Genomic DNA, 25524 nt, shown 5'->3' on the forward strand with positions numbered 1-25524 from the left:
AAAGTCCCTGGTTGTATAATTTTAATCTTGTTGGTTCTTCGCATCAGTTGAGCTTAAATACTGTTAAATACAGCATTTGTAAGAAATAGCTCAAGGTAAGTTGCACTTACATTTGCAAATCAAACAAAGTTTAGATCACTTACAAAGCCTAACTGGTTTTGTCTGTTGAGGGATTTTTCAGGCTTAGTCTCCATTTTAATAATGTAACAGAGAACAGTGTTTGTAACTTGCCTATATGGTATTTAATGCAATCACTTGATTTAATTTCCTTTTTAGTTCACTGTTTCTATATGTCATCTCATTCACTTATGGAATTGGTTGTACCTATTGAAAATATAAATAGCAAACTTGTCCAATAATATTATGGATGTCAGTGATAATGGGACACCTTTTTATCTAGTTCTTGGTAAAATGTATGTAAAATTCTGGGCTTATGAAAAGTCATAGCTGTACGTAAAAAATTTTTAAATAGAAAAGAATTAGAACCAAGAGAAAAAAAACATGCTTGTTTTAAAGGAGTTTAAAACATGTATCAGGTGCTGACATTTTTGTAGTTCTGCACTTAGACATTTTATTATTCATTTTAAATCATAAACACAAAGTCTCTGTACAAATGGAAACAGTTAAGCTTTTTGGTATTGGTTCATCAACCAAATATACTTGTTTCCTGAATATGTGATATGTGATTGATTATTTTTCACTATGAACCCCAGATGATAACTTTGCATAGGTGAAAGCATTTTGAAAGTTAATTTTGACTTAAAAAAGGGACAGATTAATGTTTTGAAGTTGGATTCACGTATTAAATTTTAGAGATTTAGAAACATTTTATTTCCAAAACTGAGACAGGTATAATATTCTAAAAGAATCCTTACTGTATACTGCATATGTGTACTAATTTGATTTCTTTGTTTTTCCCAAACTTCCTAGACTCAGAATTTCAGAGTTGAAAGTATTCTTAGAAATCATCTAATCTGATTAGTCAAGCTGTTTCATGACCTTGTCAGAATTAGAACCAAGAACTCCCAATTCTGTGAGTTTTGTTGTTGTTGTTATTGCTGCTTACATTTCTGTATTTGTTTTTTAGGTGACTGCACTTCAAGATGAGAAGAATTCACTGGTTTCTGAGAATGAGATGATGAATGAAAAACTTGACCAGTTGGATGGCTCTTTTGATGATCCAAATACGATGGTTGCAAAGAAGTATTTTCATGCACAATTACAACTAGAACAGTTACAGGAAGAGAACTTCAGGTAGCATTTTTAGTTGAAATTATTTTATAGAGTTCTTTTAATTAAACTAGTAGCTAAAAATCATATCAACTAATTATTAGTATATTAAGCATGTTTAAGACACTGATTAAGCTACTAAAAATACCAAGTGGTTCCTGCCTCACTGGACTTATTGATAAGCAAGTAAATTATGTAAAACAATGCAAAGATACAGGACAAATGAAGGCCATATGCCACCCAATAAGAGTTCAAGAGAGTGAATAATGAAGCTTGGAAGAAATAGGGAGTTTCTCACATAAGAGAGATAATCTGATAATGAGTGGAAAAAATATAAATCTTAAATGCTTCTTACTTGAACATTAATATTATTTCTTTTAAAAATAGAGTTCTTACCTTTAATAAACATTGATTGTTGCTTGTGTGCTTACCACTGAGTCTTGCACCATGAGATCTTAAAGACAGACATGCTAATTTTTAAAATATTTTTTTATAGTTGGACTCAATACCTTTATTTTATTTTTATGTGGTGCTGAGGATTGAACCCAGGGCCTCACATGTGTTAGGTGAGCAGTCTACCACTGAGCCACAACCCCATCCCCCAAACATGCTAATTTTACCATACAATTTTTTTTATATCATTTCAAACTTGCAAAAAAAAGTTGCAATAATACTACAAAGAACTCTGCTTTTACAGTGTTTTATATTTGGAGTTTTACAGTTTTCTCTATTTGCTTTAGCAGTTTCTCTATTTATATAGCTAAACGTTTTTCTGAATCATTTGACGCTAATTTGGAGACATGCCTCTTTATTTCAGTGTGTATTTCCTAAAAACAAGGACATCCTCAGTATAGGAAATTTGTCACTGATTAAACATTATCTAATCCGTATATTGTATTCAAATTCCATCAATTGTTTCAGTGTCCCTTATAAAGTTTTTTTTTTTTTTTTTTTTTTTACCCCTTCTTTGAAATCTAATCCAGAATTATGCATTCTATTTAGAAATGGACTCTTATTCAGAGGACTGTAAATCCATTACTATCATCACTTATTTCGAGGGTCAAATTTTCCCAGATTTGGTCAGTGAAAAGCCTTTCAACTGGTGATTTTAGCCTTTCAACATATCTTTTTTTTTGAGCAGTTTGTTACTTTCTGATATCACAAAGTTTTCTACACACATTGTCATTAATTTATTGCAGTCTCCTCAGAAGTTAATATTTGACCTCTTTACATGTCAACTATTTTTTAAAGAGTGAATTTATCTTATGCATTTTTCTCTTCCTCTTTTGAAATTAAAATTTCTGTTAGACTCTATAGAGATTACTAAGCACATGTTTTGGAAGTGTAAATGAAAATTCAGAACATTAAACTTACTTTTCATGCCTGTTACAAATTTAAGAGCCCCAAATACCTTATTCCTTCAATCTTTCCTGTTTTGAATGTGGAATTTAAGTATGTCATGTCATGTCTCGGTAGGAAGACAATTGATGGAAATTATAAATATTTATAAAATTATATATTTAAATGATTATATTACAAATAATCACTTATTTTCTTTGTGCAAGGCTTGAAGCTGCAAAAGATGATTACCGTGTTCACTGTGAAGAACTTGAAAAGCAATTAATTGAATTTCAGCATAGGAATGATGAATTGACTAGTCTTGCTGAAGAAACAAGAGCCCTGAAGGATGAAATAGATGTTCTTAGGTATGGCAGGCCTAAATATATTTATGTTAATTCTAAGTTTTTAGCTAATGTGAATATTCCATGCTTTAATCAGAAATTCTTAAAGAGTTTTGCCAATGTATAAAATGTTGAACACTTTTTATTCATGTTTCTGGTCTTTACTTCCTTTATGCTTTCTGGAATTGTATTTGAAAGATAATGTTCAACTCTTGTTACAACAGTTTCACATTAGAACCTATAAACCCAAAATTTTCTCTGAAGATTTTGTAAATGATCCATTTAGCTTAAACTGGTACCCATTTTTGTATTTTGAGAAAATTTTTTTTAGGAAATGTCTTTTCACAATATTTTCAGATTTGATGAAATATAAATATAGAAGAGGAACCTAACATTTATTTCAAGGATTGTCTTGGGCAGTATTTTATAATATGTATTTATATTATAAAATATTTTTATATTTATATAGACTTTTGCCTATGAAATGTTACCCAATGAATAGGTGGTCCACATGTTCTGCATATTTTCTGTTGATTTCTTAATTAGCTTTTTTTTTTGCAGCTCTTAATAACATTTGAAACAAAATCTTTAGAACCATTAATTTTGACAGTATTAGTGACTTGATTTGGTTTATTTATCTTTGCTACAGCCTGGTTGGTCCACTAAGTGTAATTCCAAGGAAAGTATTTTTCCAGACAAATTCATAAATTGACTTATCTTCCTAAGTTTTTCAAACACTGAAAATAAGATGATACTAAAACAAAGCAAGGTTTTTCTGTAAGCTACAGAATAGTTTAGAATTGTTTTTACTATATGTACAAAGCCCTTCTTTTTTTTTTTTTTATTTAATATGAGGCTAAAAACAGTTTGGTGGTAACTTAATGTGTCACATTTGAAGCATTTTTACTTTTGATGCCTTAATAACAAAAAGATTGAACAGTAAATGGTTTTAGACCCAAGTCTTGGTTAAAGCTTGGAAGATTCATTTTACAACCAGAATAAAATTGCTCTGTGTATATGCTACTCTTTAATTTGGATTGCTTTTTCTTTATTACTACAGGGCTACTTCTGATAAAGCAAATAAACTAGAGTCAACAGTTGAGATATATCGTCAGAAACTACAAGATCTAAATGACCTTCGCAAGCAGGTTAAAACTTTACAGGAAACAAACATGATGTATATGCATAATACAGTCAGCTTGGAAGAAGAATTAAAGAAGGCAAATGCAGCACGCACACAATTAGAAACGTACAAAAGGCAGGTAAGAAAATATCTTAATTTTTAATTGATAAAATTGAAAGAATTCAACTTCACTATTCCATTTCATCTTTAAGAATGATACAAAAGTTAAGCATTGCATACAATAAGCTATGTACTTCAGTGAATTTCTTCTATATGTAATTTTAATATCAAGGTTGATAGCCGAGTTTGACTTCTCCAGGTCCTTCGCCTTCTTATTGCCTTCCAAACTTATTTTTGCTAACGTATTTGTTTTTGAGATGTTACGGTTTATTAATGTTTCTAGTAAACATTGACAGATGCTTAGAGGATGGTAGAAAATGCAGCTGTGACCTAAAATATTCTATTCTGCTATTTTCAAATAATCTAGACAAACATTAGGATGTAGGCTACTGTTTAATATTGTGTCTTAATTATTATTTTGTATTTAACATTAATTCTTTTATACAGTTACTATTTTCCAAATACTTATAGAATATAATTTTAATACATACATTTTATTTTTAATCAGTTCATTTACTTTGAAACACTATGAATATTTTATACTCTTATTTCTTTCTTGATTTCTGACAAAAGATTCAGGACCTTCACGTTAAACTTTCCTCTGAATCCAAAAGGGCAGATACACTAGCATTTGAAATGAAGCGGCTTGAAGAAAAACATGAAGCTTTACTTAAGGAAAAAGAGGTAATCATAAACATATTTGATAAGGATATAGCTTAGTATCTAGAGTGCTTGCCTCGCATGCACAAGGCCACGAGTTCAATCCCCAGCACCACACACACAAAAAAGGAGTATGTTATTCTTTTTTTAGCTTTTTAACTACCCATTCTTAGAATGATGACAATATCTACTTGTTCTATTTTTCTTGAAATTATATACATATAGAAAAGTCTTGTAAAAATGATTTCACTTCATTCAATTTTTAAACAATTTATTTATTTATTTATTGGGTACTGGAGATTAAACTCAGACACTTGACCACTGAGCCATATCCCCATCCCTATTTTGTATTTTATTTAGAGAGAGAGTCTCACTGAGTTGCTTAGTGCCTTGCTTTTGCTTAGGTTGGCTTTGAACTCACAATCTTCATGCCTCAGTCTCCTGAGCCGCTGGGATTACAGGCATGCACTACCATGCCTAGCTACATTTTATTTTTGTTAAGCATTTACAAAATGTGTATAGATTATTGGAATTCAGTGTGACATTTCAACATGTGCATACAGTATGCACTAATCAAATTGAGCCTCCTTTAATTCACTCCCCAAAATTATCCTAATTAATATTCTACATTCAAGTCTACTATTTTAACTACCACATATGAGAGAGAATGTGTGGTACTTTGTCTTTCTGTCTGGCTTATTTTACTTAACAAAAAATGTCTTCCACTTTCATCCATTTTGCTTCAAACGGCATTCATCTGTATGGCTAAATAACATTTCATTGTTTTTTTTAATACATTTATCTAGTGATGGGCACATAAATTGATTCCATATCTTAGCTATTGTAAATAGTGCTACATTAAACATGAAAATGCAAGTATCTCTATCTCTTTGGTATGTTGATTTCGTTTCTGTTGGATATGAAGTGAGTAGCTAGATCATATAGTACATCTATTGTTAGTTTTTTCAGGAACCTCCATGTTATTCTCTATAATGTTGTATTCATTTACATTCCCCAAAAAAGTATGTGAGTTCCTTGTTCACATCCTCACATGTTATTTGGGTTTTTTTTTTCCTTGTTTTTTTTTTCTTTTGTTTGCTTTGTTTTATTGTGAATAATATCTGTTCTAACAGGGTGAGAGGATATCTCATTGTAGATGTTCTCCATGATTACTAATGCTGTAGAGTATTTTTTTCATGTATTGTTGGCCATTTACATTAATTCTTTTGAGAAATGTCTATTCAGATCATTTGCCTATTCCATAAATTAAGCGTTTTGGTTCCTAATATATTTCTGGATATTAATCCTTTGTTACATGAATACTTGGTGAATATTTTCTTCCAATGTGAAACTATTTTGGGATATTAGGTTGCTGTGAATTTTTTCAGTAAATTTCCAAATGGGTTTTATGGTATAGTTTTATGGTATAGTTTTGATAAAGTGTATAGTGCATCAGAACACAAGGATTTAATTTTCCTATAGGTCTCAAAAGAGTGGGGTCCTCCTTGTAGTTCTGGCAATTGTATTGAATAAACCAGGGTATATGGAATACACCCTCTGTGATTATACACCTTAAAAACTGTATATACTCTAAAAGTTATGGGAGTGATTTAGATTAGGATCCTGCATAGATGTGGTATCCACAGCCTTTGTGTTAATTGTTTTTGCTCTAGGAGTATATTTCCATGAATGAGCCTGAGGGCTCTCCCTGCCTTTCCTTGCCTGGTTGTTAAGTTTGGGGGTTTTGTCTCTTCTATTCTTTGTATTAAAATGTCACTGAAGTTTGAGCATGGTTAGCTTGTGTGTGAAGCAAGGTGAGCTATCTCTTGGCTGGATTTAACTCTGTAGCAGTATTTCTATCCTGTGAATTTGTTGTATCCCAGTAGATTTCCAGGACCTCACAGAAGAGAGGGAAACAATAGCAAGAACAGAAGCAAACACTATATAGCATTAAAATAAACACCCAGTGTTTGCTATGACATCTACAAAACAATGAATTTACCACAAAAATAGGAATGGTAGAGTCAGCAGTTGGCAAAAACAAAATTAATAAATATCCATGAACTAGATCTGGCATTAAAGTAAATATCATATCAGCTATGCCATCCAAGGTACTATAACTGCAACATCAGGGGTTGTAGGGCAGGAATGTATAAGCCAATTAATTCTAAACTATGGGAAAAATACATTAAGAGAAAAAATAATAATAGGTTGCTAAAAGAAAGGTTAGAATGTTCGAAATATAAAAAGAAGAAATGTAGCAAGTGATGGCTACAAAGGAGGAAGAGAAAAAAATGAAACAAGGGAGAAAGAAAGAGAGAACAAAAGAATTTGGCTATTAGAGGGAGAAGGAAGGTGAGAGAGAAACAAGATAAATAAAAGCAAAATAAACAAAGACCCTGAACCTCAAAGACAAGACAAAGAAAAAAATCACTAAAAATGAGAAAAGAAGAAACAAACATGTATAAATACATATATACACATATATACATACATATATGCATACATGCACATATATGCATGCACACAATAAGGTATATATACACACATCCATGAACCAACAGGAAGAACACCCAAAAAAAAGGTAGAAAAAGATTTTAATGAAAAATTAAAGAATTGTCTCCACTGAGGTGTTCATAACTGTCAGTGAGGATGAATGATTATGTCTGATTGTCCTTCTTTCCATATCTTCTTGTTTTTGTGTTGCTCACCAAACTGCCAGCTTACAGTATGGCTTAAAATGGAAGCTGGTTAAAATAGCTTTCAATTTCTCTTACAAGTATAAGGTAGGACAAAATGGGAAGTGCTTTGGATTGTAGATTTTTCTGGACAGACCAGAACAAAGTACTCTGAGGTGGGACTGCTGCAGAGTTCTAGAAGGGAGTTCCAGTTGCTGGGGTTTAGCTCTGTTTAAGCCTTAGGGTCTTTGTTAGGTGGTGTCTGCTCTGGAGAGATTAACACATCCCTAGGACAGGCAGATACCAATCTCTTCTGGGAATCTGGCTCTCAGCAACCATCCAGGAATTCTGCTGTCAAGAAAAGGGTGCTAGTCCTCCACAGTTCTCAAATAATACCTTGCCCACAAAATGTGGCTTTCCCAGGATTAGTCCCTGAGTGTAATCAGTCACCCATTAGTTTCTTAACCATCTACAGTTGGTCACATGAACTGCCAGACTTAAAGTGAATACTACTTACCTACATAATCTCTGACTTGAATCCCCTTGGGTACAATCTGTGCCTGTTTCACTCACATTCTGCTAACTGTACCCTAGGCCACACATTAGGTGCTTACCAGGACAGTATGGCAGTGTTTGCTATGATCTCCCAGGCTCTTGCAGCAGTAAGCTGCCTATGGCCACCTCAGGATGGCTCCCTATCATAGCTCTTCGATTGCCAGTTGAGAAACACAGCACCTTTCAAATAGCATTTCACTGTGAAGCCTCTGGATCTGTTAAGTTCAGTCTGCTTTTCTGTTTTAAGGATTTTATATGCCAGATTTCTCCATCATGTTTCTCTTTTTTGTGTTATCCCTCCTCTGCATGGTGAATTGGTACCACTGTTGCATTTGAATTGGTTCCAGTTATGTACTTATTTTTTGTTCAGCTCACCTAGATATATGAGTCTCTAAGAGACTCTTACATTGAATTTCATTCAAATCCCTCTTTACCCACCTTGCTGAGAAGCAGCATTCCCACTGCTTGTATCTCAAGCTATAGAGCATTAAGGTATTGTGGCTTTCCTCTAATCTGGTATCTTGAATCTACAAAATTTGGAAACTTCAGAATTTCTAGTATTTTTTAAAATAATTTTTTTCGCTCTGTTTGGTGAGATATTGTTGTGATTTCTTTTAATTCTGTGCACATAGTTTGCTTTAGTTCTTTGCATGTAATCATAATAACTCACTTGGTTTTGGTCTGCTATATCCCCCACTAGCTCATCTCATTGGCTTTTTCAGTTGACTTATTTTTCTTTCAGTGTAGAAGTTTTCCTTTTTCTCGGTGTATTTTTTTTTTAACTTTTGTTGAATATCTGACATTTGATATAATATTTTAAAATTGAAAATCATATTTCTCCCAATCTCAGTATTTGTTCTTGTTACTGTTTATTTTGTCTGTCTTTAATGATATTTTTTACTGATTTTATAAAGTCTGTATTCTATGTAATGTGCAATCAGTGAAGTACCTGCTCAATTGCCACTATGGCTAGTTTATGACTGGTCAGGGATTATAATAGATGCCTTGAACCAATACTTTTCTCAGACTTTGTCAAAACATCCAGAATGTATATTGAAAAACATTTTCAGTGCTCATGAAATTTGAAATTCTGCCTTTGCCTTTAGGTGCTGATTGCACAGGGCCTCAATTTCAGTCAGAGCTGAGACATTGGGCTCTCTCTGGTATTTTCTGGGCATGTGCACATAGTTTTCCTCTTATATCACCAGGAACATGTCAGAACTTTTCATAGCATCCTATTGGGCATCATATTTCAAGATCTTTCTTATAACATTTTGGCTAGGTTCTTAATTATCTCCACCTTATATTATTAATTTTATTATGGTAATAAACAGTTGCTAGGGATTATGTTTGATGTATGTCATGGGAATACAGCTCTTCCTGTAGAATGGTAAGCACTGAATTGGGTCAAATAATGAAAATCCCTGCCAATGGGGCTTCTAGGAGCTGCAGGACAGGTAAAATAGTGATAATGCTCTGAGGATGATAGTTTTGTTTTATTTTTTAGAACCGAGGATTGAATCCAGGGGTGCTTAACCACTGAGCCACATCTCCAGCCTTTTTTTATTTTTTATTTTTAGACAGTGTCTCGCTAAGTTGCTTAAGGCTTGCTAAGTTGCTGAGTCTGGCTTTGAACTTGCCATCCTCCTGCCTCAGCCTTCTGAGCTGCTAGGGCACCACTTGGTCTGGCATGATAGGGCTTTTTGAGAGGAGCTTCCTGTCTAATCTGCCTCTTCTTGACTACCAAAGAACCTGGTTTTCACAGATATAGGGATATGAGGGACTTTTGATTTTTGCAGCTACTCCACAGCTGGGGAGAGGGGATAGTGATAAGGCAAGTTAAAAAAGCAAAAAGCTTACCATTCTAATGAAGGTTTAGCATTTTTGTTTGTTTGTTTGTTTGTTTTATTTCCAAGGAACTTATTTAATCAGAATTTTACAGGACTCTAGAAACCTGAATTTCTAACAAATTTTTGATTAATAGTGTGATTTGGGGAAGCAATTTTAACCTTCATTTTGTGTCAGATCACGTAATACAATAAAATTAAATTAAGTCATTTAATTAAACAAAAAAATCTTTATACAAATTATTAATACCTAAACACAATTTGGTTTGGAAAATGAAATCATACGAATATAGTTATATTCATAAGATAAGTGTGCTAAATGAAAAGCTATACAATAATGAGAAACATTAACAGGTCAAGTCCAAGTAAAAAGGAAGATACTCCTTTGAATTCCCATATTCATTGAGCATCAAAAGCCAATCTTTTGGTTCTTTTCTTGTACATTATTCAGTATCCACATTCTCTGCATCTGATTGTATCCCTGGATTTTTTTCATTTTCTGTGTGACATTCTCAACAGATAGATAATACCATTGGCTATTGCTTTGGGGGTTGAACATACTTTTGGGTGTCCATTCCTAGTACCTACACAACAGGGAGACTTTTCCCCATTTTTCCAAACAGAAACCCAATTGTCACGATGTCCTTAGCAAGTTTATTGTAGTAAATACTCCTCAGATTATTTTAGGCCTTTGGTTTATTTTCCAGAACTCTGTAAAAGTTGATGAGGACAAGTTTTCTAGAGTTTCCATTGCATTTATGACAGCATATTTATAAAAATTCTCATACCTGTCCCTAGTTTTAATTTATAGATCCCAGTGATTCTTTTATTCAGAACATAAAAGTTCATCATTGGTGTAGCTCTAAAGTAAAGTAGTCAATGTCATGAATTACTAGCTGCTCTTCTTGGATAATAGTATTCTTCCACAAATTCATACTTCAGGATGCTACTTATAACTTTTTAAAATATAAGTTCGCAGTAAAAGATATACCTAGTCTACTGCATCTCTTATACAACAACCAGTTTAGATACTTGAAGTTATCTCACTTAGTATTCAAAACACATTTGCAAAAATTTTTTTGGTGGGGTGGTACCAGGAATTGAACTCAGGGGCACTTGATCTCTGAGCCACATCCCCAGCTCTATTTTGTATTTTATTTAGAGACAGAGTCACACTGAGTTGCTTAGCACCTCACTTTTGCAGAAGCTGGCTTGAACAGATGATCCTCCTGCTTTAGCCTCCAAGGCTGCTGGGATTACAGGCATGCACCACCATGCCAGCTTGCAAGGATTTTTATATTGGTATTCCCATTTTGAAAATACAAAAACTAAAGTAAAAAATTAAATAACTTTATATCTAATACATCTAGGAAGTAGAGAGTCTGGAATTCAAACTCTAATCTCTGAAGTTCATGCTCTTTTTATTACTTACCATGTATTTGCATATTTGTACTCTTACATAATTGCATTCATTTAGATCAAAGGTAAACTCTCTGAGGGGGAAATCACAAGCTATGTGTTGTATAAAGGCTATTATGTGTGTGACTTATACAAGAGTAAAGGAGCCTATTAAAGCTAAAACTATCACTTTTAATTAATAATTATCAAAATCACCTAAATTGTAAAAGACATAAAGAACTAGGTAAAAAGAAATACTTTGCTGATATTAACAATTCTTTCTTAGAGACTGATAGAGCAGCGTGATACTCTGAAAGAAACAAATGAAGAGCTTCGATGTTCACAAGTACAACAGGATCACCTAAATCAAACAGGTACATTTGGTTAGATTTTAATAAAGGTTTCTATAATGGTTGAAATACTGAAACATTAATTTGTTTTTGTTTAGATGCATCAGCTACAAAAAGTTTTGAGAATCTTGCTGCTGAGATTATGCCAGTGGAATATAGGTAAATTTATTTCTACTGATTGATAGACCATATTTAATATTAGAAATGTGGTTTCTTCCTTTCCTCCTTCCCTATTTCCTTCCTTCCTTTTTCTTCCTCTCTTTTTGTAAATCACTTGACCTTTGAAACTTTTCATTTTATGAGTCATAGAGTTGAAAATAACTCCTTCTTATCTATTTATTTAAACATTGTAATTTAGATTATTATTGCTGCCACAGCAATTTTAAAATTTATCACAAGTAAAATTGTACAAACTGGAAAAATAACAGTCTAGTTTTTATAACATAGGCTTTGTTTTGTTAAAATTATTTTTATGTTTTTAATTTGGAAATTTGTTTTTTGTTATTGTTATTTGGCATTGAAATCTATATAAGTGGAAAGAGAGGAATTATCAATAATAATAGAAGAATGAAGCAGAAGTTAAGCAATACAATATTTTTATGTTGATCTAACATTTAACTTTGACTTGTACTGCTGTGTTTACTTGTAGACATTTGACTAATCTTTAATTTTAATGGTTTTCTTTTTCTTTTGGTAGCAATGGATTTATTACTTCAAACTCAATTTATTTTTTGTTTAAATCATTTTGAGATATAATTTATCCATTTAAAATATGCAGTTCTGTGGGTTTTTTGTTATATTCATAGTTGTCACTATCATATTGTGACTCTCATCACTGTAACTATCTAATTTAAAACATGTTGAATATCCCCCAAAGAGACCCATGCTATTAGCAGTCATTCTCCATTCCTGACCCCTTCCAAATCTAAGCGTATCTTTATGGACATTTCATATACATAGAATTATACAGTAGGTAACTTTTGTGACTGACTTTTGCTTAGCATCATGTGAACAAGGTTGTTTCAATTTGTTCAGAGTTTTATTTGTTAGAATATAGTCATGACTTCCACCTTTCTTACAAACTTTACTAGAAACTAACACACACTTTTTGATTATTAACATCCAGTTGTTTTGGAAAATGCTTTCAATTCATTTGTATTTACCTGAAAGTAACAAATCATAGTGAAATTTTATTTTGTCATCTGTTTAAACTTTCTAAACCAATAGTTGCTATACAACAGTTGCTTCCATAGCAATTTAAAAATTTATCAGAAGGAAAATTCAAAAAACTTGCTAAGTAACATATTATACTTTTAATAACATAACTTCTTATGAGGTGGTGAGGTCATGTGTTGTATCATAAAAAATAAATTTACTGTCTAACATTTATGCAACACAAAGTCACTTTAACTTTACAGGTATTTTATCATTTAAAGTCAGAAAATTATCAGAAGACAAAATATGTTATAACTAAGAAACCTGTGATGGGAGAAGTAGTAAAGATGTAAAAATTAAGTTTCCTAGCATGGAGTCAATCGTTATGCTAAAATTAGTAATTTAATAAAGAATCATATAAGTTTGTTAGTTAGAATTATGGTACTGACATTTAGAAGAATCAAAATTGGGATTAATTGGAATTAGTTGTTTCAGGGGAGAAAGAGATTAGGAAATGAAGTAAATAGGAAACAATTACTTTTCTATTTAATACCAAATAAAGATTGCATTTGTGTTTTAATACCAAATTTGCATTTTAAAAATGTGTATTTAAATCCTTAAGAAGTTTTTTCAAGAAAAGACTTGAAACTGATTACCATCATAAAATTATACTTAAAAATTGTAGACAAACTATGTTCTTAAATCTATTGCTTTTCATTCATATATTTTTCTAAGAGTATAACATTTTCTTTCATGACTAGTTTCTAAATTAAAAAAGTAAAATAATTCATACTATCTCTTGAGGATTTGCATATACAGCATAATAGTATACTGGTACCTTTAACAATTTACTACTTGTTTTGAGGCATGGTCTTGTAATAAACATAATTTTTAAAAAATCTTTCAGAAGTTTTAATCACATTTTAAAATGATAGTTATTGAGTAAACATGAATTTTCTCCCTTAAAATTAAAAGAATATAGGGACTAATACCTGAAATTTTAAAACAAATTTGCTTTCCAATATCAGGGAGGTATTTATTCGACTACAGCATGAAAACAAGATGCTTCGCTTGCAGCAGGAAGGTACTGAGAATGAGCGTATTGAAGAGCTACAGGAGCAGCTAGAACAGAAGCACCGCAAGATGAATGAGTTGGAAACAGAGCAAAGGTGACTCTGACTGCTCCTTTTTAACCTGAAGTCATGGTGATTTGGTTACCTAGCCATGAAATCTTGATTCACAGAAGTAGAAAATATTGCACTAGTTTAAGTAATTGGCATTATCTAGAAGTAGTTTGGGATTTTTGTTTATTGTTTTGGGTTTTTTTTTTTTTTTGTCTTTCACCACTATTAGCTGCACTCTGAAAAAAACCAAGTGATCATTTTAATCATATTATTTTAAAACATGTGGATGATCCATTAATTGTAGCAGACTTGGTCAACCAGTTTGCTTATTTTTTAATTTCATTTAAATCACTTCAAATTGACCGGACATTTAACATTTGAATAAATGATTCATTAACTATTTATTTCTGAGCAAGTAACTTAAACTCAGTTTCTCTAGCTATGAGTTGTTAGATTCCTGATAATGTATTTAAAACAAATGAGATACTTATCTAGTACCAATGATTGCTAAAAAATTAGTATAATTATAAAAAATATAATATTATATAAAGCTTACTATGTACCAGGTAATATGAGATCCATCTTACAACAGGCTGAGCAAAGAGCGCATCCGAGAACTGCAGCAGCAAATTGAGGACCTTCAGAAGTCTTTACAAGAACATGGCTCCAAGTCTGAAGGTGAAAGTGTAAGTAACTTACAAATTGTAAATAATTCTGCTCTGTGTGGATTCACTTTAATAGTTCCTGATGCCCAAATTAATTTTGAATTTGAAAGTGCCACCATTATCATTGAGGGTACCCTCAAATACCGTATATATCTGCATAACAGATGCAGTGATTTTGCCAATTTAGAGCCTATAAATTGATCATATATATTGTAATGTGATTTCTATCTGTCCTGCTTCAACAGCTATGCCTAAATTTGTGATAATTCTTGATTTGAGAGCATGCTATACTTGAGGCCTTCACAGTTCTGCCAGGATTCCAACAAGGCTGACCTGAATAAAGTCTAAATGAGAATAATTAGCAAGTCAGAATTAAGAAAACCTTCTAATAAGAACCTAGAGAACAAAAAAAAAATAATGATTTCAACCAATGTGTATTCAAAAAATGGATTATACCAATCTCTGAAGGACAAAGACCTTAATGCAGTTTTGAAGACATCACCCCCTATTTCTTCCTTTCTTCTAAATTGACAGGCCTTGTTATTATCTACTGATGGCAGATTGTGTGAGGACAGAGATAAGAGGTCTTTAAAAGACCTCAGATTTAGCCTAACTCTCAATATATCTGCAGTTTTCCTGTAGTTTGATCTCTGTATGTGGAGAGGAAATAATGTTGAGAGAGAAATGTATTTAATTAAAAAGAAATTACAGAAAAGGTAGGGCTGGATGTGTGTTAGAGAGATATCTATTGATTGAGATTAGATAAAATGTTAACTGATTATTCCTGTTTTGCTGGGGGAGGAAATTGCAGAGTAAGTAGAGATGGAAAGGAAGATTGAAAGGGTTGTGTTTCCTTTCTGTCTTTTATATACTTTATATGATTTTCTCTTTTTTCCCTGGGGGCTTGGAAAATAGAAATCGTCTCATGCATGGCGGCATCTCATATGTGCATATATACGGTATCGTACCCTCTCTAATACAAATATTTTTAAGTCACATTAGGGAATACTTTTAAAATGGTATCTATTTGGGGGAGTTCATTTTGAATTTCAGTGTTTTAAATATTTTAAGTTTCTTCATCTTTCATTTTATATTTATTGGTGTCCACATTATACTTTACATTATGTATTTTTAACTCTGCAGCTATTCAGTTGAAGCAGAACTACTGTTACAACTTAAAGTACTGTTGATGAGAGGAAATTTTATGTTTTGAATTGTTTAAACAGTACCCATTTGCTTTATTTTTGTATTAATATTAAATTTTTTGTGTATATAATGATAACATTTATTGTAAAGATAAAATTGTATTTTAAGATAATGATTCATTAGATACTTGAATGTTTGATACTCCTCAGTATATCACATTCAGTTTCCATTTACTATTTTTCTTCAAATTCAAATTCAATATTTATTGTGTTCAGAATTACATGGCATTTTTCTGTTAATATACTCTTTCTTACTTTATTTCCTATTTTCCTTTACTTTTCCTTTTGATGTAAAAAACATGCCTAATTTTTTGTGCTTTTAAAAGTATGTTACCAGAAATACAAATTTTTAAAAACATTCATAGTTTTATATAGTAATATACCTTCAAAAGGATATAAAAAGATATTTAGATGTATGAAAAATTTACCTTTGTCAAGATAGTCATCTTACAGCAGCTTTTTTTAATTTTATAGTCCAGCAAACTAAAGCAGAAGTTGGAAGCTCATATGTAAGTAAAACTAGTATTTAATTTCAAATATGAGAGGGGAAGGGTTGTTAAGCTTCTGAAGTTAATTTCCTTTTCTGAATTGGTGAATAAAGGGAAACATTCTGCTGCTGATTTTTCTTTTCATCAAAAAGTGAAAAGAAAAACATGCTAAAAGGCTCATCCTACCTGGCAACCATCCCAAACTTCTACATTTTTAAGAGTTTTTAAAATGAAACAACTGTCACAACTAGATTTTGTGGGTGTTTAACCTGTTAAATATTTCCTTTTACTTTCCTAGGAAGTGAGGGTGGCAAGAGAAAAATATTTAGCATTTTTGGTACCCACCATGTCTATGCAGTCTACATACTCATGACAAACCATGTAAATAGGCAGGTATTTTTCCCACTTCCCAGGTGAGGAAACTAAGGATCAGATAGTGGCTTACCCAGAGACAACAAATATTTTGTGGCAGAGAACAGTTTTCATCTTTAGGTCTGTTTGACAGCTGGCTGCATCCTCTTTCTTAGGGAAAAACTAACAGAGGTCCATGAAGAATTACAGAAGAAACAAGAACTCATTGAAGATCTTCAGCCAGATATAAACCAAAATGGTAGGTATTTGGAAACATTCAAAGCAGACCATAATTTAAGGGTTCGCCCTTTTTAGTTGAAAGATGCAAGAACTATTCATAAGTCTTTGCACAATGTGTAAATACAGACATTATGAGTAAGAACCATGATAATTTTAGTGCTGAGTTCATTAAGATATAATCAAATAAAAGCCAAAAAAAAGGTTAAATCTAATAAAATGAACTGATTGATATATAGGAGTATCAAACATTATAAAATATAATTAATACCATGTAAATATGAATGAAATGATTTCAAGCCAGATTAAAATGAACTTCAAAACATCAAATAGAAATAATTCCATATTTTCTCTTATGGTTGGGCTTAAATTTGAATGTATATTTGCTTATTGAAATTCTTGATCTAAAGGAGAAATATAGATTATAGTATAATAATGAATGATCAAGGATGTATTGGTTATAATTTCAAAAGTTTTAGATAAGAATTCACTACGAAGAAGAAATAAGGTTTTTCTCCTTTAAGTTCTCTTACCAGTTTTTAGAAAGTAAATTTGATAAATATATTTCTTATTTGAGGGTGGAGTATTTTAAATCCTAATAATTAGTCATGTTTCATTTTATTTTTACTAATAGTACAAAAGATCAGTGAACTTGAAGCTGCTCTTCAGAAGAAAGATGAAGATATGAAAGCAATGGAAGAAAGATATAAAATGTACTTGGAGAAAGCCAGAAATGTAAGTGACTTACCTTTCAGAGGTCCAGCCTTTGTGGCCCACCTTCTAATTCTTTTTCTCCTGATTATGCACTGTTCCTCTATCTGTATCATCAATTTGCTCTGCACAGTCTTGCCTTGCCTGTCAAGTTCCTGGAGTATCTCCATGTCAGTCCTCATACTCTTCAGTCTCATTCACTACTGTCAGACTAGCATCAGAAAACATAAACACATCACTTATAGGGACAGCTTAAACATTAATTGTAATGAACTCATTAGGGAATGTGACTACACTATTATATGGGGTGTTTAGCATTTAATAAGATAAACCTAGAATGTTTATTTCCTAGACTTTTAGCACATTTGCTAAGAATAAAATTTGCTAAACTCTTAGCAAAATCAACGTTTTACCTTTTGTGAAAATTTAGCTTTTTAAACTTGTTTGAAGTTGTTTTAGCCTTTAGTCTAGATTTAACAGTTAAACATTATTCTAATGTTTGCCAGATTAAATTATTTTTCCTTGTTTCATACTTAATATCTATAAATCTTGTTTTCATAAAGTTTTTTGTTTTCATGAAACCATATTAAGTATTCTCTTTCAGAGAATGTTAACATATTCTTTTTAGTTTTTCTGAATAAAAGAAGGGAATTTTATGGTGGCACTTTCAAACAGTGGTAAGAGGGCTACCTTTTTTTATTTAAATCTCATGATATTTGTTAATTAAGGTGTCAGTAGTACCAGCAGCACCAGATAAACCCAAGATCTCAAAGCTTGACATATGATACAAGTTTGCTTCCTGATCACATCAAGTTCTGTCATGAGGGGAAAAAGATCTCTATTCCATGTGCCCATTCCAAGTTCTACGCCGACAGTCTGCCTCCTTCAACATGGGTGTCCCGGGTTTGCTTGACATTGTCCAACTAGTAGACGAGGAAAGATGGATAGATTGCATGGGAGATATGTAATAGGTCAGGCCTCGAAACAGCAAAAATCCCTTGAATTTCTATTTCAGTGACACAGCTCAAGCATGTGGCCACACTCAGTTTCTCTGGAGGCATAGAGACATAATTGTGCTAAGAAAAGGAAATAGGCTTTATAACTGCACAGTTTGTCCAATAACAAAAGTATACATGCTTATTGTATAAAATATAAAAAAGTTCCCAGAGACAATTGCTATTAACACCGTAGTGTATTTTCTTAACAGTGTACTTTTTTATACATATTTTCTGTGACTAGTAATAACACATATGTGTGTGTACATATATATGAAATTTTTACTTTTAAACTTAACCATTTCTTCATGTCACATAAATATAATATTTTTTGAACACCTACTCTGCTAAGAACTAGGAATATAGCAGTGAATAAGATAAACACTATGCTTTAGGAGCTGACTTTGCAAAATAAAATAATATATAAAACTAATTTTGAGGGATGTATCAGTTTCCTTATTCATTATCCTACTGTTAGAAATAATTTGTTTCCATTTCCTTTTAATTTTTTACTCCTAGAAATAAATCTATAGGCAACATATTTATACAGAAAGCTTCCCCCTTTATTTTGGTTTATTATCTTTATTTCCTAGAAATGGAGTTATTGGTCCAGGGATAAGTCTATTTTAATAAGATACTTTATTTCTAAATGATCTTCTAAAAGGATTATAACTAATTGAAGAAAACAGCAACAATGAATATCTTATTCTTGCCATCATTGAGTAATATCATTTAAAACATAGTTATTTGCTTTGATAAACAGGATTTCTTTTTTTTCTTACATTGTTTGAGGGAAAAGGTTAAAATAGGATATGTCTATTGTAGTAAATTTAGAAAATAGAAAAAAGTCACAGCCATTCTTTTTATGATTTATGGATAAATTATTGTTTGAATCCATTATTGTAGTTTGCTTTTATGATGTGAACTCCGTGAAAGCAGGCACTGTGTCTCTCATAATTTTCTAGATCGATTTCTCCCACAGTAGCTGCCACATGTCAAGACTCAGTAAATGGTTTTTGAATATTTGAACCCTAGTAATAATTTGGTGTCTTACCTTCTGTTCTTTTCCCTTTGTGTCACTATAAATGGGTATGACATTTCTCTAATTCATTAATTTTAAACCTCTAAAAAATAGATTTATGATGGGCACAGTGGCACACATCTATAATCATCTCAGTGACTCAGAAGGCTATTTCAGAAGGATCCCAAGCTTAAGGCCAGCCTCAGCAACTTAGTGGGACCCTGTCTCAAAAAATAAAAAGACCTGGGAATGTAGCTCAGTGGTTAAAGTGCTCTTGGGTTCAATCCCCAGTACCAATAAATAAATGAATTAATGAATAAATAAAATTACCTAATACAGATGTCCTCAATATTGAAAATTTGTGGTCTTTACTTGTACTTTATACTTGACTTTTCTAAAACTGGTTTCCTAACAGAATGCCATCTATATAGTTTAGCCAAATATTTTTTGCTACATTCTGATCAAAAATTTCTCTCTCTCTTTAAGTATATTTATTTCATTTTAGGGATGATTTTTAATGTTCTTTTATTAAAGCATTATAATAATACACAATATTTGAGTTCATTTTGATGAAATTATACATACAAGTTGATTTTAATCCTCATTGCATCTTTTTTCTTCCCTCCCCCTCCTTCTTTTCTCCCTCCTTTACTGATCTTCTTTGTTTATTTTTGATTGGTACAATACATAAAGATGAAATTCCCTTTGGTACATTTATATATGTGTATAACATGATTTTGTTAACTTCATTTTATTTTTCTTTCCCTTCCTTCCTCTCTCCCTCTCATTGTCCTACTTCTCCACTGGTCTCCCCTATCCAACTTTTAGTAATTTGCATAAATATGATGGAGGACAGTACTGTTTGCAAATAAAACCAGGTCTGTTATATTTATCTGATATATTGAATCACTAGATAATGATAGTAAAAAAAGATTATTTTAAGAATTTCCTTTTTACGCTGTAAAATCAGCAAATTCCTCTGTAGTTATTGAATTCATTTTTATTTTCTTTTACATTCAGATAAATATAAAAAGTGTTATTTCATGACCTCAGTGCTCAAAAGTTTGAGCAATTAAAAGGCTAAAAGTAACTATCCCTGAGTACCTAGCCTTGAAGAAGGAAAATTTTATTTGGGGATAGGGATCTTTCCAATTTTTTACTGATTTTTTTATACCATTTCCTAACTCTAGAATATGTTGTTTTTGTTTTTTATAATTTAATTGTAATCAGATATTGTTAGCTCCTAAATGACGATGTGGACTACTTTCCTACTTCATTTAGTTTGTGCCGAAAATATTCCTGTATTGTCAATATTGACTTTTCCAAAACTGGTTTCCTAACAGAAGAATGCCATCTCTGTAGTTTAGCCAAATATTTTTGCTACATTCTGATTTAAAAATTCTCTTTCTCTCTCTCTCTAAGTATATTTATTTCATTTTAGGTATGATTTTTGTTAACTTCATTTTATTTTTCTTTTCCTTCCTTCCTCTCTCCCTCATTGTCCTACTTCTACTCCACTGGTCTCCCCTATCCAACTTTTAGTAATTTGTATAAATGTGATGGAGGACAGTACTATTTGCAAATAGATAAAGTGAACATAAATTATTTTTTCTTTAAACAGGTAATAAAAACTTTAGATCCCAAATTAAATCCAGCATCAGCTGAAATAATGCTACTTAGAAAGCAGTTGGCAGAGAAAGAGAGAAGAATTGAGATTCTGGAGGTAAAACATTCATAATCACACATTTTTAATTATTCTATGGGGAAGTCTGGTAATTAATTCCTTTCATATATTATCCATTAATGATCAAGTTTCAAAAAATGTTAGAAATGTAGTGATTTAGCAATCAGTATATTTATTACAAAGTATCTTACTAGCCCTCTAGATTGGCACATACATGATTTGTGTGTCTTCTTTATTTTCTCATTGTAGCCCTCCCTCTTTAATAGCCAATTTTTATGGTTATCATTCACTGCCATGTTCCTTTTAGATAGTGAGGATGTGATTTCATGCAGAAAAAGAAAAAACTGAGCTTACCTTTTAAAAAAAAGTACTATGTTTACTCAGCCAGATTTATCTCATCTTTTCTTGTTCCTCACCTGAACCTAAACAAAATTAGTTGGAATTTCTGGTAGAATGAAATACTCCTAGAATCCCAGTAACTCCCCAAACAAAGCAGCCATCTTTATTATCATACAAGGTTATGTAAGTAATGATCTCATTAATTAGTTGAATCTTTAAATTTTAAAAGTATTTTTGTGCTAGTGGTTATAACAGTTTTTAGAGGCTTGGATAAATATGCCAGCATGGAATTGTATATTCTTAAATTTTGTAATTGGGCATATTCTAGTTTGTTTTGCAGAGTGGTTTACAAAATTTTTTAATACTATGGTGAGACATAATGCTATTCTTGAAGTCAATATATATTTCCTTTTACCAACATGTAAATAATTACAAATCTATGTTGAATTTTATATTCTGGCCTTGAAATTCTCATAAATGATAGTAGGATTATTTTTAAATCAATCAATAATATTATATTTCAAAAAACATTCTATTCAGATACCTTTTTTCTAAACAAATAGGTGTGGACTTTGGTGGAAATATGTTTGTTTAAAGGTTTGACTTTAATCCACTCCTTCCTACATCCAGAATGTACACCAAGCATATGTGTGTATGCTGTCAGTGTTTCTTCAGACCATGATGTGTGTTGAGAAAAGTACTGGGAAGGGATGTCTTTCTAAAGAAGTGCTATTAATTCTTCAAGATCCAATTCAAATGTTTCTTCTTCTGTAAAAGTTTCCCTATATTCCTTAGGCAAAGGTAGTTGTCTCTCTGTAATGAGTTCTTGTATTTTTTTAAATTCATTGAATAGCAGTATTGGTTTTCCTTTTGGCACATTTTGAAGTATATGAGAGCAAAGGCTATTTCTTATGCTTCTGTATACACATCAATAAATATTACATAAATCAGAGGCCAGGATTATAGTTTTATTGGCAATCTATTTTAAGGTTATCACCTTTCCTCTCTGGGCCTCAATCTGTACTTCTAGAAAAATAGACTTGATGACATAATCTTTGACATCTCAGTGGCTCTTTTTTACTTCCCACTGCAAGCCAACGAGAATGTATACAATTGCTATTGTTTGAAGTAGGACTTCCAAAAGGATCATGTAAGAGTGCTCTGTGTATGCATCTCTATACACACTGAAAAAGAAGAAAGGAGAAACATGATATAAATAGCAGAGGCTATTCTATCTGCTACCCCTTCAAGGATGTCTGCACCTGGAATAGTATGAGCCAGAAGGGCATCACCTTCGGATTTAGTGTCCACATGCCTTTTGTATCTTGAGTGTCTTTCCCAAAGTGTTTCAGGATTAGTTTTTTATGAGCCACTTATATCTGTTGCTCAATAGTATCACAAAATTCTGTGTTACAGAATTATAAAATTTGCTGTTAGGTTAATAAAAATAGACTACCAGCCTTTGCAGTGGCACATAAAAATTACTGCTGGGAATCTAATACACTGCATCCTCTTTTTCCTTGGTTCAGCTCTTCATAAGTGAAGCCCAGTTTTGATAACTAAGCCAGTTGCTTTTTTCCTCAAGATAAGAGGAACAGCAGCAGAAGACTCACTAGAGAGGGTGTGTGTGTGTCTGTCTATATGTGTGTGTGTGCGCCCATATTAAATCACTGTTTCTTTTAGTAAAATTTCTGAAATAAAGATTAGTCACAAATCTTCTTTCCTAAAGATGTTGTGAATACATTTCTGCATGAATCATTTCACACTTTGACTACTTTATGTGCCTCACAAATACATTCTTCATATTCTCTCAACAATGAGATTGTGAAGAAATTATTCTGTTTTGGGTAATTTGGAACAGTTTCTGAGATTTTAAATGTCCTCATATCTCTTTCCAGAGTGAATGTAAAGTAGCAAAATTTCGTGATTATGAAGAAAAGCTCATTGTTTCTGCCTGGTATAATAAGGTGGGTGAAATGTAGCCAGTGATTGGATATTTAAAATAGTCTTTTTTTAAGAATCATGTGAAAATTAGAAACCGCCCCATTAATTTTTTTAGATATCATGTTCAAACTTCCCTTGTGTATTTGATAAAAGAGAAATATATAAACTGCTAAAAGCTAATTGACCTAGCATCTAGAATATATTTTATTTTTTGCTTCTAATAGGAGATATAAAATACTAAACGTTTAATTGGATGAAATAAGATGAAGATTTACTTAGCTAAAATAAATAGATCGTTACATGATTTATTAAGTAGATTTTAATTTAATGATCCACACTGAATTTTTAAAAAATTAAGTAACACTTTCATCAAAATTTATACCTATTAATCCCAGAAAACAACTGAAATTATAGCAGAATCAGTGTCACGAACTTCTCCTGCCTAAGGTTGAGGTGGTATGGAGGTTTGGGAGGAAGTGGAAAGTGATGCTAATGGGTACAGGATTCCTTTTAGGGCCAATGAAAGTCCAAAATTGATTGTGGTGATGGTTGCACAACTCTAGAAATATACTAAAAACTACCGAATTGTACACTTTAAATATGTGAACTGTATACTATATATATACATACCTCAATAGGATATGTGGGGGGGGGGAGAAAAAGTTCCATAACTGTGTTATAGATAAGATTCTGTCTACTGTTGAGAGCCGCAGCCCAGTCAGAATTATGCCTGGCATTTGCCAGAGGGAAAGGTTGAAAGGTGATGCCAGCGAACCATTGAGATGATGATTTGAGTTAAGCTATATGTAATTGCTGTGATGCTGGATTGATTGTATTGTATATTTGACCTTTACTGTCGGGCTATAGGGCGGCTCTTGCTGCCTTGGGCGCCGCTACTTTGGAGTTCCCAGGGGGGTTCGGGGAGATTGGACGGAGCCCGGTAGAGGGAGTGTGGTCCCGTGTGGTGTGTGCAGTGCCGGTGAGAGTTGGGGAATAAAGAGTTGCTGTTTGAATCTCCAAAAAAAAATAAAATAAAATAGTCTTTTTTGGTGAACAATAGAAATATACTTTATACCATTAACCAGGATGTAACGTGTTTATATAACTGAAAGAAAAATTACTCTGGCCGTGCATACTATACTCAGATATTTTATCTTCATATCCTCTTTCTATTAATGTTGATTATACTTCATTGAATTGTTTCATAACTCATCAGCCTTTAACTGATGCACATTTAGAACAGGCATAAAAATCAAAAAATTTTAAAATAGCTTTGAGCTGAAACTTTTAATTTGTATTGATAAAGGGTTTCTAAAAACATGAGTATCTGTCTAATGCAAAATTCTTGAAGCAGTACTCTTCAATAATGATCCTATCCATTCTACTAAAGAAAAAAAATAATATTATACAGAACTTTAATTTTGTCATCCTTAGTGAGATGTTTTCAAGAGTAGCATTCTATAATGTATAAGCTTCCTTTGAGCTAATTAACTAGGATAAGATTTTAGCCATTTTCTATCATTATCTATCACTTAACACAAGGGAATTTCTGTTTATAGCCCACATGTGTGTGCTGTGCTTCCTCATGTAGCACTAGTTGTCTTTCCATGACTAGTTGGTGTAGATACAAGGCAAATAAGAAGTTCTTTTTTCATTTTTCAGCTTATATTTGTTGAACATCTACTATATTTCTTGTATTAGCTATTTATGATGCTAAGTTCAAAAAATTGTTTTGAGGTCTAGGAGGTCTAGTGAGAGTAATGCCTTCTCATTAAAAAAAAAAAAAAAATAGCCCAAACTATAGTCATTTGTCATATATCAATATATCCAGAGACCATACTTTTAAGAATCATCAATCTGAGCTTTTCTGTATGGTATGTCTGCTTAAGCTGGAGTGGGTCCAAACATAAAAATTTTTTTTGGAACCTTTTCCTATTGTTGTAATTAAGCCCAAATCCAGTA

At 32.1% G+C, this 25524-nt stretch overlaps 1 protein-coding gene and 1 pseudogene across 1 annotated transcript in view; one reads left to right on the forward strand and one right to left on the reverse strand.

Annotated features, from left to right (window-relative positions):
- Hook1 (hook microtubule tethering protein 1) overlaps positions 1-25524 on the forward strand; it is a 53784-nt gene that overhangs the window by 24334 nt on the left and 3926 nt on the right. The window contains exons 9-21 of the mRNA XM_027944981.3: positions 1088-1254; positions 2796-2936; positions 3973-4174; positions 4729-4839; positions 11580-11667; positions 11742-11802; positions 13827-13967; positions 14515-14608; positions 16267-16301; positions 16808-16890; positions 17503-17603; positions 21217-21318; positions 23517-23585. Coding sequence (XP_027800782.2) covers positions 1088-1254; positions 2796-2936; positions 3973-4174; positions 4729-4839; positions 11580-11667; positions 11742-11802; positions 13827-13967; positions 14515-14608; positions 16267-16301; positions 16808-16890; positions 17503-17603; positions 21217-21318; positions 23517-23585 — 1395 coding nt within the window. The remainder of the gene's footprint in view (positions 1-1087; positions 1255-2795; positions 2937-3972; positions 4175-4728; positions 4840-11579; positions 11668-11741; positions 11803-13826; positions 13968-14514; positions 14609-16266; positions 16302-16807; positions 16891-17502; positions 17604-21216; positions 21319-23516; positions 23586-25524) is intronic.
- On the reverse strand, positions 10295-10470 carry LOC114100316 (DNA-directed RNA polymerases I, II, and III subunit RPABC4 pseudogene; annotated as a pseudogene).

Source organism: Marmota flaviventris, chromosome 10, assembly GCF_047511675.1.
Source record: "Marmota flaviventris isolate mMarFla1 chromosome 10, mMarFla1.hap1, whole genome shotgun sequence".
NCBI classification, from domain to species: Eukaryota; Metazoa; Chordata; class Mammalia; order Rodentia; family Sciuridae; genus Marmota; species Marmota flaviventris.